This window comes from Phycodurus eques, chromosome 5, assembly GCF_024500275.1.
Source record: "Phycodurus eques isolate BA_2022a chromosome 5, UOR_Pequ_1.1, whole genome shotgun sequence".
NCBI classification, from domain to species: domain Eukaryota; kingdom Metazoa; phylum Chordata; class Actinopteri; order Syngnathiformes; family Syngnathidae; genus Phycodurus; species Phycodurus eques.
Genome location: NC_084529.1, coordinates 9484330 through 9500569, shown reverse-complemented (window position 1 = coordinate 9500569; position 16240 = coordinate 9484330). Strand labels below are relative to the sequence as shown.

Here is a 16240-nt window from a genome sequence, read left to right as displayed (position 1 = left end):
GTGGCTTAGAGTTCAGTCGGTGTGTTTATGCCAGCATATACGTTAGAATGTTAGTGCTGTAAAAGTGAAGACATGCTGTTGGGGAGTGAGCATAGTGTCTGCGAGTGCGTGTGTGTGTGTGTGAGTGAGAGAGAGAGAGAGAGAGAGAGAGAGAGCGTGCGGGTGTGCGTGCGCACGTGCGTGTGGTGGGGCTGTGGGAGCGGGGGGTTAATATCAGACCAAATAATTAGATTCGCTATCGTCTCAGCAACAGCAGTGCGGGGCTCAGGCAGATTAAAGCCAAGCTCAAGGCTAGTTAATATTCATGAGGGGACCAGGGTCCGGGTTTAGACTGCGGCTCAAAGACTCTCCTCCGGCTGATGGGGCTTAAGGCAGCGCTCTCCACCAAGATGGAGCTGTAGCAGAGAGCCCTGCCTGATAGATGGAGGGCTGCATTGATAGTTAGACAGAATGTCAGCAAATGTACGTTACGGAACAGCAAGGTTCATTCAAGACTACAATTTTCTCAAGTGTGAGATACTATTGTAGCAAAAGGCACAGGAGGTTCCTACACTCAATACATTTAAGGGTACAGTGGCTTGGCTTGTCATTTGGGGGGCATCTTCAGAAGATCTGCACTGCCTTTGTACCGGTTACTTTTTTATTTTGAAATTTAAAAATTCTCGTCCATTGTTTACCCTCATACCCTAAATCTTGATGTTTGGATTCCCATGGTAGCCTATTTTTGACCGTGCATACTACCCGACAGATCTAGTACAGATCCTTTCCAAAAAAATAGAATGTCATGGAAATTTTTATTTATTTCCATAATTGCATTCAAAAAGTTTAAAATTTCATAGATTATATATTCAGGGCAATTTAAATTGTTTAAATTGTGCACCGTGAATCTATAATATATGAAAGTTAAATTTTTTGAATGGTATTATGGAAATAAATAAACTTTTCCCTGATATTCAAATTTTTGGGAAAGGGTCTTTACTTCTGGCTGTTTACCATTTTAATGAACTGTATCCTGTAACTCTTGCAAAAGTAATTTAATTTTATCATGCTAATAATGCAAAAGCATGCTAATATCCTCAATAGGTGGTCGTTTGCCATTACCAAAGTTAATAAGAATGGACATATTGACTCAGGACAGTGGCTTTCATATTTTAAGACCAGGAAAGATTTTCAATAATTGTAGAACACAGTTCACTACCGAATGCAACATTATGTATCCTGGGATACCTAGAAACTGAAGCTAAAAAAAGTTGCCCCTTACTCAAATGATAGTGCAAAACCTTTCTGCAGTTTCTTTGCTAGACATTGAAATCTAATAGTCCTTGGGCCAATTATACTATTGTATTATTCCATAAGAGCACATAACATTGTTAGGAAACAGCCATTCTTTTTTTTTTTTTTTTTTAACAGTCATGGCAATTCTACAGATGATTTTTTTTTTTTTTAATGAGATTGTTTTTTTCTTTTTTGCCTTTAAACAATGAACACTTTTGCAAGCCCTTTTGAATTTTGTTAAAATCGTAACCTGATTTTGTATTCATAAGATTACCAGTAATAAAATATACAAAAACTTTCCATGCTGCTTCTTATGTGTGGCCATTGAGTCACTGTGAGAGGGTATAGACCAAGACAGGTGAAAAACCTTTTAATACCGATTGATGGCATCTCCATTCACCTTAACTTACTCTCGCATCTCTCTCTAAGCCTGGTTAATTACACACCCATGCTCACAAAGTAGGATCTTTCCCCATGCCTCTGATTCTCATTGTCTTTCTGTGAAGCCCTGTCTGTGTATGCATATACTGTACCTCTAGCTATACGTGTAACTTGTTAACCTTGTTACAAATTTCCACTGTCGTACAGTTAGCACTACATCTTATTTTGTTGTTTCAACATGCTAATTTTTAGTTTGTAACTGTTATTTTACCATGAATGAAATGGTCAAATCAATTTGCAAGAGCGTGGTCAAACTTCAACTTGGCCAAAACAGATATGCTATGTGTACAATGCTAAGTACAGAACCATTCAATCAATGTAGAGATAATTAGTCATCACTTTGGGGATTTTACTCGTAGATTTCAGTTACTCAGAAGCCCATATTGTTGCTTTTTATGCATGTGTATGGATGTGTGTTTGTGTTTTCCACTGGCGTGCTACTGAGCTCTCCCGATTGCCCTATCATAGTGAATTCCAAAGTCGTGGCCATGATGAATTAGTCTGAAACAAATTACAAGTACTTACGACTCAGACAGCTCCAGCATTGGGTTACAAATTAAAACAAAAGCAGTTGTATTTTCCCATCAGCTACAGTTCCCCGTGAAATACAATACGCTCGGCCTCGATCTCTGCTGGAGAACAGAATGAGAAGCTTCTTCCTTCTTTCCCTCAATTCTTTCCATCCAAAACAATCCCACACATAATTTCTATCTTTGTCAGGTGTTTCAATTCTCCAATGTGTTGTTTTTGGATCATTACCGACATCACAACAGGTACAAGAGACAACCTTTCATATCAGGACTTAATCCTACAACAGATTTAAGAATGTTGGCCTTTTCCCCAACATGTAAGATGGATAAACATCTTCATATCAGATTAATTTTCACTCCTGCCATGCAGCCTTTATATGCAGACAGTACTGTACTGAGAACTTAGAAATAGCATTCATTCATTCATTCATCTTCCATTCCGCTTCTCCTCACGAGGGTCGCGGGCGTGCTGGAGCCTATCCCAGCTATCTTCGGGCGAGAGGCGGGGTACACCCTGAACTGGTCGCCAGCCAATCGCAGGGCACATATAAACAAACAACCATTCACACTCACATTCACACCTACAGGCAATTTAGAGTCTTCAATTAACCTAGTCTGCATATTTTTGGGATGTGGGAGGAAACTGGAGTACCCAGAGAAAACCCACCCAGGCACGGGGAGAACATGCAAACTCCACACAGGCGGGGCCGGGATTTGAACCCCGGTTCTCAGAACTGTGAGGCACATGTACTAACCAGTCGTCCACCGTGCCGCCAGAAATAGCATCTATCTAATAAATATAAAAGAAGTAGTTATGAGTCGTATGATGTATTATTGGCACACAGGGAAACCAGATTTTATATTTTAAAGTCTTGTCATATCAAATTTCTAATTTTAAAAAGTTCATTGTTTACAGTTAAATTTCTTCTTGATGAAAATGGGTTTTAAAATTATATTCCCATGACTTTTCTGTGAAGTGACATTGAAGCAATGCTTCCCCCAACTGGCTATTAAACGTCACTGCATAGGCCATAAGTGTTCTATTTCTGAATGAATGCACTGGTCGGCTGCATGGCAGCGGCTGTAAATTGCATTATGTAAGTTATATCTTGCGTAGTGTCCTTTTCAGTTGCAATAGTAGTTGCTGAGTCAATATTGCTTCCAATGTATCCACAGGGATCAGCTAAAGTGATGACGAAGAGCCCATAACTGACCAGGGGGCTCGAAAATAGTACTTTCACTGGGCCCCAAATCCCTGGTGGCGCCACTGACAGGGATCAATCATATTCTGGCAGATAGTTGAATGGATCCTCCTTGTCTTCCTTTTTTATCTGACATTATTTTTCTGAGGATCTCTCCCCATATTTAATTCATGTCTTCGTCTCTATTTATTTGGTCACATTCATTTTCTCAATTGCTTCTTGTGTCAATAACTAGAGTAAATGATTAAAGCGTATGGGAATATTTACTGCTCTACATGCCTCCTTTATCCGTTTATATAGTCATTAGACATTATCGATCACTAGCTATGTGTGCAATTGCAAATTGTAATTAAGGAGATTTGTGTATTCACGCCTCATGTTCTGCTCTGTATCTATTTTTATGTAGAATTCCAGTTGGACCTTGGTGTGTGAGGATCCAGATTGTTGGATTACCTGTCTTGCTTTGACCACTGACCCAAAAGATGCCAACTGTACCATCTACAGTCAAGGTGAGATTGACAACAGAGATATTGCTTTGTCCCACTTGCAGAATAAATTAACTCTCCATGTCACATAGTTATTCTTACTTGAAGAGCTCCATTGCATATCATATATTAATGGAAAAATAAATTGAGTTTAATCTATAACCAGATGCAATTTCCATCCATCCATTTTCTGAGCCGCTTCTCCTCACTAGGGTCGCGGGCGTGCTGGAGCCTATCCCAGCTGTCATCAGGCAGGCGGCGGGGTACACCCTGAACTGGTTGCCAGCCAATCGCAGGGCACATAGAAACAAACAACCATTCGCACTCACAGTCATGCCTACGGGCAATTTAGAGTCTCCAATTCATGCATGTTTTTGGGATGTGGGAGGAAACCGGAGTGCCCGGAGAAAACCCACGCCGGCACGGGGAGAACATCCAAACTCCGCACAGGCGGGACCGGGGCAGATGCAATTTAATCATTAAAATGGTTTTTAAAATGGTAGGGTGTGACAATAATTTACTCTTTTGTCCTGAACCTGTGTGTTTTCAGGTGAAGAGTTATTCTGTAAGGTGACCAGGGACATTTTTGTGGCAGAAAGGCTCGTGGCTGCCCTTTTGCTTTCTCAAAAGCCCCACTCCCCTATCGCCAGGGGTTCACCTCTTCTCAACATTGTCACCCCAAAAACATCTGCGGTAAAGGAGGAGCCACCGTATCCTGCAGCCCTCCACACAGACATCCAGCTCCTCCCACAGCAAGCCGGCATGGCTGCAATCTTGGCTACTGCTGTTGTCAATAGTAAGTGTTGTTTTAACGACATTAATATAAATAGATATTGCAATCAGTACAGGTCCACCTTTTTCAGAATTTAGATTACATTTTCATTTTACTGTACATATTCTGCAATAGGAGTATTTAACAAGGATTCTTTAAAAAAAAAAAAAAAAAAACCTGTAGTGCTATTCACTTTAGCCACATGATGGCAATGTGGGACTTTAGCAGTGAGCTAAGTGACTGCTAAATTTGATATTTGTGCTGAGTTATCTTTGGCTAATGCATACTGTATTTGTAAACTTAAGTTGTTAAAAATAACTACCGACAAGATGATCCCACACCCAACAAACTGCTGTAAGAATAAGACATTTTAAAGGGTATAAAGTGTCTTAAAATATGTTTGTTTATCTTGAATCAACTCAACTGAATGTATGTTGTGATATCTGTGATCAGAAGACATTTTCCCGTGCAAAGACTGTGGGATTTGGTACAGAAGTGAAAGGAACCTGCAAGCCCACCTGATGTACTACTGTGCCAGCCGACAGAAACAGCCGGCTGCGGCGTCATCCCCACCGCAAGACAAACCTAAAGAGTCCTATCCCAATGAACGCATATGCCCCTTTCCTCAGTGTAACAAGAGCTGCCCCAGCGCAAGTTCACTGGAGATTCACATGCGTACACATAGCGGTAAGAACGATGTATTTGGAGACGACAGAGACTGATCATGCATGAGGAAGTTAGCTTAACAACAGTTTTGTTTATTTCATTTCACCTTCCTGTTCTTTCCCACAGGTGAGCGGCCATTTGTCTGCCTCATCTGTCTGTCGGCCTTCACCACCAAAGCAAACTGTGAGCGCCATTTGAAGGTCCACACTGACACATTGAACGGGGTGTGTCATGGTTGTGGCTTCGTCTCAACCACGAGGGATATTCTCTACAGCCATTTGGTTACGAGCCACATGGTTTGCCAGCCTGGATCCCATAGTGAGGTCTGTTCCCCAGGGCCAGGCCTGCCTAAATTGCCCTTGTCCACTGGTGAGTCACATGATCAGTGGCAAATTGGAAATACCTCATGGACGTGTAAGATGTAATGTGTAATGTCTTAGGACTTATTGATTTTCTTTTTGTCTAAAAACGGCCATATGAAGAAATTTCTACCGTTGTCAGAATCAATTATTGTTTTATTTTCTGTTGTAAAGTGAAAAGCGGAGCAACATATACATTGTCTAAATTAATGCATCATTAATGCATCTTTGCATATAAAGACTACGGTTAAGACCAAAATTTAACTGGGGAAAATCTGTGAACTTGAGTTTTAATTTGTGAATTGGTATCTTTTAGCTGGAAATGACGCAGACTAAAAAAATATTATGGTGAAGAAATTTCCCATTTTTTAAAAACATTTTCACTAAAAGTTCCACATCCAAAGTTATTAATATTGGGATAAGAAGAATGCACTAGATTTTAGTAAAAGGAACCAAGATCCTTCAGAATTCGCTTGGAAATTATCAGCCATTCCATGTCCCTAGAGCCAGCTTCTGTAGCCGGGGATCAAATCGGGGCTCTCCCTTAGAGATAGGGTGAGAACCTCGGTCATCCGGGAGGATCTCAGAGTAGAGCCACTGCTCCTCCACATCGAGAGGAGCCAGATGAGGTGGCTGGGGCATCTGATTCGGATGCCTCCCAGACGCCTCCCCGGTAAGGTGTTTCGGGCACGTCCCACCGGGACGAGACCCCGGGGATGACCTAAGACACGCTGGAGAGACTACCTCTTTTAGCTGGTCTGGGAATGCCTCGGGATCCCCCCGGAAGAGCTGGATCAAGTGGCTAGGGAGAGAGAAGTCTGGGCGTCCCTGCTAAAGCTACTGCCCCCGCGACCTGACCTTGGATAAGCGGTAGAAAATGGATGGATGGAATTATCAGGCATATACATACATCAATATGTAAAAATGAACAACCTATCGAAAGGATCTGTATAAGAAAGATGCTAGATGTAGTTGTATTTGATTGACAGTTGAGTAGGGCGTGGTTTCCAGCATACTCAGCGGACATACCCACATTTTTTACTATTTTAAAACCTTGTTTTATATACTTGGCAATTTTTCTAATCATTCAAATTTGACAGGGTTGTTAACAGCACTTGTGTGTTGTGTCCATTTTACAAGACGTTTTCACTTTACACAAACATCTTTTGAGGCGACAAGGTGGCCGACTGGTTAGCACATCTGCCTCACAGTTCTGAGGTCCTGAGTTCAAATCCGGCCTCGCCTGTGTGGAGTTTTGCATAAGAGACCATTAACAGCCCTGCAGCTAGCAATTGGGACTCTCCTACACCTCCTTGGTCGGGAGGCTCTGAGGAGTGGAGCTAAAATTTGCAGGAGCAGAGCAATGACCTCTTTGAGGAATACTAACAAGGACACGTTTGTCCTGTATAAACGACTCAGGTTCAGGGTTATCCGCTTTATTTTGATATTCAAAATATCCAGGGCCGCTGTAATATAAGTACAACGAGTGGAAAACTTGTTTGCAACCAGCGGAGACACTCTCCACTAGTGTGCATTCATAGAAGCACAACATTACTGTAGATCACCTGTGGGAAGTGCTTTTCTGCAGACATTCCTCCATAATCTGCTCAATACAACAATAACGTCAATACAGGAGTTCAGAACATTTTGAGAGAGATTGATTGTTAATTTTCCCCATCATCAGTGAAGGAAATTTAGTCAAAGGCCCACCCAAAGGTCCACAAGTGTGAGTTGTGACTATTTTTTGTACACTTTGCAATGCGTCATTTTGCATGTTTGAAATAAAGGCATCAAATCAAATTAAATCAATACAATTTTTTAAATCATATGTTCTTGTCACATAGGAACAACTGACTTAACATAATTTCTCTATCAGTTCTCAGCCCAGGAGACTCTGGTGTGGTGCTGAAGTGTCAAGTCTGCGGTCACAACTCTGATTCCCCTTCCCAGTTACAGCAGCATGTACGAACCCACCTGGAAGTGAGAGTCCCCACTGAAAGAAGTCCCACCCCTCGTCAAAGTACCCCATCATCTGTCGACCAGCTTCAGCCATCTACACCAGAGGGTGAGCCGCTAGGCTGTGTCCCTAAGTCAGATTCCTCCAGCCCAGGTGCTAACGGGGGCTCTGCCACTCCACGTGGCTCCAGTCCTCCTGATGCCCAAACCACCACCCTAAGAATCAAAGAAGAGCCTCGCTCAGAATCTGAGACAGAAGAACACCAGATGGACTTTAAGGAGGATGGCGAGGAGGTTGACCAGAAAGCAGAGGGGAAGTCAAAGGAGAGGCAAACTACCAACTTCATTTGTCAGACATCAAATTCTCCAAAGAGTCCTGCCACCCCAGCAGTAAAAGCAGAACCAACAAGTCCCACTCCTGGTTGTAGCCCAAGTCATATAGGTGGTGCTGGCTCAGTTTTCCCTGGTGGATCCATTTTTTTGCCTCAGTACTTGTTTAACCCTGAAACAGCCATTATGCCTCAGGCCTCAGAGATCCTGGCTAAAATGTCTGAGATGGTTCACAGCCGTCTGAAACAGGGCCAGACAATTCCTCAAAATAACGCAGCCACCCTTTTCCCCTCTGCACCAACTGTACCAACAGCCACAGCAACTCCTCTTAAAGGCGCTACCTGCTTTGAGTGTGATATTACATTTAACAACATAAACAATTTCTATGTACACAAGAGGCTTTACTGCTCCAGTAGGCACCACGGAGAAAGTGCAACTTCAGCTTCAGGCCCTGGATCAGCGAGAGATACTTCCCCAGCCACTGTGCCATCCAGCAAAGCACAAGATTCATCAGCATCTCCTCATGATGGCGCAGTGAACAGAGGAGCCTCCACCTCTCCGCCTGAATCCGAACCTGCTGCAGATAGTGGAGCTGCAGAATCCAAGAGAGTGTTGGTGAAGACAGAAACTCCTACAGGCCGGGAAGGAGTATCATCCTCTTCAGAAGGTGAGGGTGTGGGCAGTAGAGGACGAGCAAGTGAAGGTAGCCAGAGCCCCGCCAGTGGGTCAGCTGAAGACCTGGATGATGATCCCAGCCGAACCTTTTGTGAGGCCTGCAACATTCGCTTCAGTCGTCACGAAAACTACACTGTTCACAAACGCTTCTACTGTGCATCACGCCATGACCCATCCAACCAGCGAGCCATACATATGGCAAAGGCAACCACCATAGCAGCCTTCCATCCTCAGCCCATTCGTACACGTAAGAGGAAGAAGATGTATGAAATTCATATGGCGCGAACAAAAGCCTTAGAAGTGGCTGCCGCCGCTGCCGCTTCCGCTCCGTCGCCTTCTGTACTTGGCCTGGCAGTGAAACAAGAGGTTTCTCCTAGTGGTCCAGGCAGCTCTAGCCCTGAAGGTGATGGTCCAATAGATCTGAGCAAGAGGCCCCGCCTCAAAGAAGTTCGTCAGCATGGTACCAGCAGTATTCTTCCTGCCTTGCCGCTCACTGATTACCATAAGTGCACCGCCTGCAGTATCAGCTTCAACAGCATTGAGAATTACTTGGCTCATAAAACCTACTATTGCCCTGCCACCACACTCCAACAGCATACCTTAGAGCAGCTCCACAGGCTCAAAAGATCAGCTTCTACCTCTCCGAAAAGCAAGGAGTGCCAAGATCTTCTTCGTCCTATGGAATCTAAAGCTCTCCCCGCAGATTGGGTTACACAGGCACAAGGCTCGTCAACCAGTCCTCACACCTCAGCTTTAACGGCCTCTGATGCCACATCGCCTCCTGATGCAATAAGCACACTTGCGGCCGCCCCAAAAGCAGGTGCCACAGGCGTCAGCACGGCTTCTTCTTCTCAGATGGTCTGTCCATATTGCCCTAATAGGCCCATCACATGTGACCTAATGGAGCACTTTAAGGCTATACATGGCCTGGTTGTATCTATTCAGTCGCCACAAGAGGCTCAACCCCAGCCAGGCAGCAGAGTGAGTCCCAGCCCAAGCCTTAGTCCGAGAGACGGAGTCACAGCCACCACCTCCAGTAGCCCAAGTGGCACGTCAAAATTGGTCGCTCACATTCACAGAGATAGTATTAATGGGCAGGCAATGAGAGACACCACTTCTCCCTCCTCCCCTCTGATAAATGGCAGCCCAACAGGTGAGGGTAGATCACCGTCAGCCGGTTCACCTCAACCCGTTTCCCCCTCAAGGGCTCCCCTTCTGACTTTGTCACCCGTGCCTGACCACCGAAGAGAAACAGTCGGGATATCGCACCTTCCAGACAAGACTTCACCGACTGTTGCCTCCCATGCCCTCCCTGCACCCCTACCTGCCCCCATCCCCGGTCCCAAAACCCCAGTCATCACCCCGGTCCAGAATGGTAACTCCCGCTACTGTCGGCTGTGCAATATTAAGTTCAGCAGCCTCTCTACATTCATAGCTCATAAAAAATACTACTGTTCCTCCCACAGTGCTGAGCATGTCAAGTGAGCTGAGAAATTCACCTTCTCCTCTTTCTCCTTCCCTCCTTTTATCTGACTGAGTACACGCTACTCCTCAATCAGCTCCCATGCACCCTTTCTGCTGCCAGTCTTCGCAGGCAGGTGCCAAAATTGCACTCAGTTGGCATGACCATTAATCTCAGTAAATGGCTGTTACTCATCAGCAGGGCCTGGTGTCCATTTGCTCCTGAGCAGAATTTGTCAGTGTTGTTACTCAATAATTATTCCTCTCCCATGGGTCAACAGCACTGTGAGCTGAGAGTGATCCTACCTGTTTGTCTACCTACACACTCAAGTGTGCCTCAACCCCTAGGTCATTGTCTTGTCCCAAATTAAACACCAACCAATTCTCAATATTTTGCATTGTGGGACGTTAAAAAAAATTTGTGATCAATCTCAGTCTGTCTTTGCTGAACTAAGTTGTTGATAAAAGCAGCAATTACACTCTGACAGTTGACTGATGACGATCATAGCGTAACGATGATGCTGATTATGGCAAATCTCGTCTTTTCATGTTGATCCAGACGCAACAGAGGAATAATCTCTTGTGTGGAAAAGACTTGATCATGTGTAATGTTTTTATTATCTGTGCATAGTCTACGATGTCTAAAAAAGAATTATATAATACATTTGGTTTCAACACTGGCTCTTTTATGCTTACTAGAAGAAGCTAAGGTATTTTTTTGCTTAAAAAAGAAAAACAATATGTGGTATGAAATGTGACTAATTAATGAAGGATATTTCAAAATTGACATTTTTTTCTTTCACACAAATGTGTTTTTATTTTCTCTTCAAATGCAAGGGACAGACAAATGTGAAATATTTATCTTGTAGTCCTCACTGATTTCATGTCAACAGAAAACTACCTACATAATGTGTAAGAGTGTTTTTTATTTGTTATTTGCTTTGTTTTCATACTGTTAGAAATAACTGTGTGGCTCTCAGTGTGTTGAAGTGTTTTTGTGTAGATATCTAATATCTTCTCACTGAGACTACACATTTCATCTGTTCTTGTTGTCAATCTGTTGGTGACAAAAATCTGATTTGATTAATCTACATGTGGATTAGCAGCACCAGTTGATCCAATCGTCACTCATGGCTTCAAAGAGTATTTTGGACACAGCTGCTTACAGTATATAATGTGATAGCAATGAAGTCGCTGTCCAAAGCTATACAACATCTACAGTATAATATAATTCTGGCTTTATTTACAGTACCTGTATCTTTTGACCTCAAAGAGTCCACACTTTTGTTTTTTTTCTTTGTTTTTTTAGTGTAATATGAAGTGATCAACATCAATCCATTCCATTCAATATGCATTCAATATTTTTTTTTTTTTTTTTTTTGTAACAATGATTGTTTCTGTTCGGCTAAGGAATTGTCAAGTAGTGAAGTGTCATTATAGGACCGCATGCACTTCAGGTGCCCACATTTCTTTCTTCTCGTCTCTAAGTAATAATGTCCTAATCATACGTCCCGATTTCAAGCAACAAGATTAAATGTATATTTCATGTCTGTGCACCCCACTCTCATTTTAGCGCCGAATAAATCTAAAGCTGCTAAATGTTCTATTGGGTACATATAGCTCAGCTGGTTGCCACTCATTTGAATAAACAAAATCATTGAAACCGCCTCATGGAAAAGAAAGCTTCACATAGTTCACTGGGATAGGAGTAAGGTGATTTTGCCACTTTCAGGTATATTCTGGTTGTTGTGATTTATCTTAATCTTATGAGCTCACACCTGCACTGGTGAAAAATATAATGTTGTTGTCTGTTGGGAATATGCGATGTTGGTCTGAGACTAAAACGAGCCCAATTGTAAGAATTTTTTCCACTTGGTTAATTTTCTGCTTTGCTGCATTCCATCCATTTGATTTAAAATATTTATATAAAGTCCAACCAAACCTCTAATCGAATTTTAACATCTTTTTACCTTAATACATTATGTACACTAAAATTACTTAGCATTACAGAGAGACAGCTCAGACAGAGTCAGAATCATGTCAGATTGTGAAGTGCCAGAATTATTATTTTTTTTTTTTTTGTGGGTCTTCCCATTTTATTGCACTGTGTTGTTTAAAATGTGTTATTTTAGGGATTTTGTTCTGTAACTGTATTTATTTTATACAGCACTTTTCCCCGTCAACAGAAATTATTCATTCTTGTCTATTGTGAAGGACCCTCCCACTTTATTTTTCCTCAAATGTAGAAAACCACAATGAATGTCAAAAGCTGTATTTTTTATTTTCATATATTTCATTTCCACTACAAGCTTGTCCAAACTATGCATGGGAAATAAAAGAAATAATAAATTGCTCAGAGACATGGAAATGTACTTTGTTGTGATGTCTGCTTCTCTATGTACTTTTCAATATGAGCCTGAGTGAGAGATCTTGATTTTGGTGGATGTCACATTCAAATATACAGTATATGCTTGGATACAGGTAAATATCTTCCTTTTAAAAGAGTCATCTTGATGGCAGCTTGTGAAGGAACCTTCAATGAGTCATCGGCATTTCTTTTAAAATCATGTGTCTGAATGATCGTTGCTGTAAGAGTAATGACTATAAGATGTGTATTGCTTTTAAATCAATACGAAGAACCACACAGACAAATACAGCTTTCGCTTTCATAAATAAAATGTATTTAGAAATGAGTTGCTGTCATTACTCATAAATTGTGTTTATTAGTCTTTAATCGCTTCTTTAAACCTGGGGCAGAATGCATCAAATTGTGGCAATATTACCGATGGTTGCATAGCAATAAAATATTTAACTAATTGCCATATCTGAGACATCACAGTAAAACCGGTCACAGGCAAGGCTTTAATTTACTACTTGTCATGAAAAATGTAATTTTGAAAATATATATAATAAACAGAAATACAATATGGTAATCAACCAATCAATACTTGTTAAATATGCATGATTCCTGGTAGCATGGTGGAATTGTGGCTTGCAGCTCTGAAGTTTGGAAGTTCTCCCTGTGTTTGTTGATTTTCTCCATATACTGCTATCTCCTTCCACATCCCAAAACATGCTTCTTAGGTTATTTGGAGAGTCTCGTCCATAATTCTTTATTTAAATGTGCCTTGCGATGGATTGACTCCATTTAACCCGAGCCGCAGCATTCTGAGTGAGCTGCAGCGGTTTAATGCTCTTTTTAGGGAGTCCAGTCAGGAGACCATTACAATAGTCAAGTCTACTTGAGATAAAAGCATGTATGAGCTTCTCCCCAGCCACTTCCTCTAGCTCAGGGGTGCCCAAACTTTTTGGCTCAGGGGCCACATTGCCGTAAAAAAATTGTCATGTGGGCCAGCATTAATTTTACATGCTACCGACGAGGGGAATGCTTTTTTGTATTTTTATTTTACTGTTTTACTATGCTGTCTGCTGCTAGGTAGATCTTATAACTGCCTGACCTGGATAAATGAAGGTTAAAATAAAAATTAATGAAATGCAAAATAAAGTATTTTTATGAAATTTACCCGCAACCCTAATTAGGACAAGCGGCATTTTATTCATGTATTCAGGACCTAAACCATTTCGTGATTTATAGACCAGTAGCAGAATTTTTAAATCTATTCTAAAGCTGACTGGGAGGCAGTGTAAAGACTTTAGAATTGGAGTAATATGCTCTGACCACTTTGTTCTGGTCAGAACCCGAGCCGCAGCATTCTGAATGAGCTGCAGCTGTTTAATGCTCTTTTTAGGGAGTCCAGTCAGGAGACCATTACAATAGTCAAGTCTACTTGAGATAAAAGCATGTATGAGCTTCTCCTGGTCTGCTTGACACATCCAAGCCTTCACTCCGGATATGTTCTTCAGATGGTAGAAGGCAGTTTTAGTAATTTATTTGATATGACTGTTGAAAGTCAGGTCGGAATCTATCAGAACACCAACGTTTCCGACTTGGTCTTTGGTTTTTAAAGAGAGTGACTCCAGGTATTTACTCACAGCAATCCTATTTTCTTTAGTGCCAAAAACAATTATCTCAGTTTTGTTGTGGTTTAATTGAAGAAAATTTAGGATCATCCAGTTATTTATCTGTTTTAGACAGTGACACAACACCTCAATTGAACTGTAGTCATCTGGAGATACTATTAGATATAACTGTTTGTCATCTGCATAGCTATGATCGTCAAAATTAAAGTTCTGAACAATTTGACCCAGGGGTAGCATATACAGGCTGAACAGGAGGTGTCCAAGAACTGACCCTTGAGGGACCCCATAGGTCATTGCCCTTCGATGAGATTGAACACTTCCAATGGTTAGAAAATAACTCCTTTCCTCCAGGTAGGACCTGAACCATTTAAGGACTGTTCCATTTAGTCCTACCCACGTTTCCAACCTGTTCAGCAGTATATTATGATCCACCGTATCAAAAGCCGTACTGACAAGACCAGAATTGACACCTTTCCCGAGTGAGTATTCAACCTTATATCATTTAACACTTTGATAAGAGCAAATTCTGTACTGTGATGAGTTTGGAAACCTGATTGAAATTAGTCAAAAAGTCCATTTAAGTTCAAGAAATTGCTGAGTTGATTAAAAATAACGACTTGGCTATGAAAGGGAGATTTGAGATGGGTATATAGCTTTTTAACACGGAAGCGTCCAACATTCTATTTTTTAGAGAAGGCTTAAAGGCAGCTATTTTATAAGAGCTTGAGGAAACTCGCCTGACTGAAGTGAGCAATTGATTATTTGCTGCAAATCAGCTAGCACAGACTTCACAATAGCTTTGAAAAAGTCAGATGGTATTGAGTCAAGACAGCTCGTTGATGGTTTCAGCTGCTGAACTGTTTGCTCTACAGTTTTTTGGTCAACTGTATCAAATTCTGACATGATAATGGAGTTTTTTCCTGGGTAGCTTCAGGTGTAGTATAATTTTGCTGATTTGTGCTGATATTTAACCTGATGGATACAGCCTACATATACTGAACCTACTGCTGCAGGACGTACCAACCACTTTGTTTGGACGAAGACCAAAGACTGAAGCATTGTAGACTAAACTGTTACTCCGGCAAGGTTGAGCAATTCTAACATATCCCTCTCCAACCTGTAGGTGGCCGTAATGCAAGCAAAGTGTATGGCAGGGTTGCACAATATTGGGAATATATCCGCACGTGGGTGGGTGCACACGTGTGTGCGTTTATGTGTGTGCAGTCGAACTACGCACAGTACAGTGGTGCAAAATTATGAGGGACCGTTAGGGACATTATTCAGGATTAGCTTTCACACTTACTATTCAAATGCTTTCACACACACACAAACTACTGAAAGGCTGTCATACGCACGAGTGTTGCTCTCGTTAACACTACTCAAATGCTCTCATTTACACGACTCAAGTGCTCTCATTGACACGACTCAAATGCTCATTTACACTACTCAAATGCTCTCATACGCAGGCGTCTTGCTCTCATCAACACTACTCAAATGCCTTTCACGCGAGCATGTCAATCACATTCTTGTACACATCACTGGCATTCACGAGTTCATGTCAATCATGCTCACATGAATAGTATAAATCTTTTATTAGGTAGTTCAATTCAAAAAGTGAAATTATAGAGATAAATGCACAGTCTCAGAGTAAAGTATTTCATATTTAAAATATGTATTATTTTGATGATTGTAGCACATAGCAAATAAAACAAAAAATCCCCATATTGAGAAACTAAAATATAACGTCAAACGAAATAGTGAATTAATTAAAGAAATAAAGTGATTTTTAATGTAGAAATTAGGCTGGAATTTGGCCTCTGAAAAGTACTTGAGTCTTTAATCACTCTATGAGTACTGAAGAAAAACTTTTCAACTATATTCTAATTTATTGACATGTACATATCTTTAAAAAAAGTCTGACTGTGTGTAGTCTGGAATGCATATCTATGACACGAGTTTCACTACGACAATTAAATTCCTTCATTCCCTTTGGCCACCTCATTAGGTACACCGGTGCAGGGGAGCTGAAATGCGACGATACGGCCATCCTGCCTGCAACGAACCGTGTACATTTCAGATTCTAACGCAGCGGTGTTGAAACTCTGCC

The 16240-nt window shown here is 41.5% G+C and overlaps 1 protein-coding gene across 1 annotated transcript in view; it reads left to right on the top strand.

Annotated features, from left to right (window-relative positions):
- zfpm1 (zinc finger protein, FOG family member 1) overlaps positions 1–12616 on the top strand; it is a 169581-nt gene extending 156965 nt beyond the window's left edge. The window contains exons 5-9 of the mRNA XM_061677599.1: positions 3855–3957; positions 4484–4729; positions 5159–5392; positions 5498–5740; positions 7607–12616. Of these exons, the coding sequence (XP_061533583.1) occupies positions 3855–3957; positions 4484–4729; positions 5159–5392; positions 5498–5740; positions 7607–10176 (3396 nt within the window). The 3' untranslated portion in view covers positions 10177–12616. The remainder of the gene's footprint in view (positions 1–3854; positions 3958–4483; positions 4730–5158; positions 5393–5497; positions 5741–7606) is intronic.
- Positions 12617–16240: the final 3624 nt, after the last annotated feature.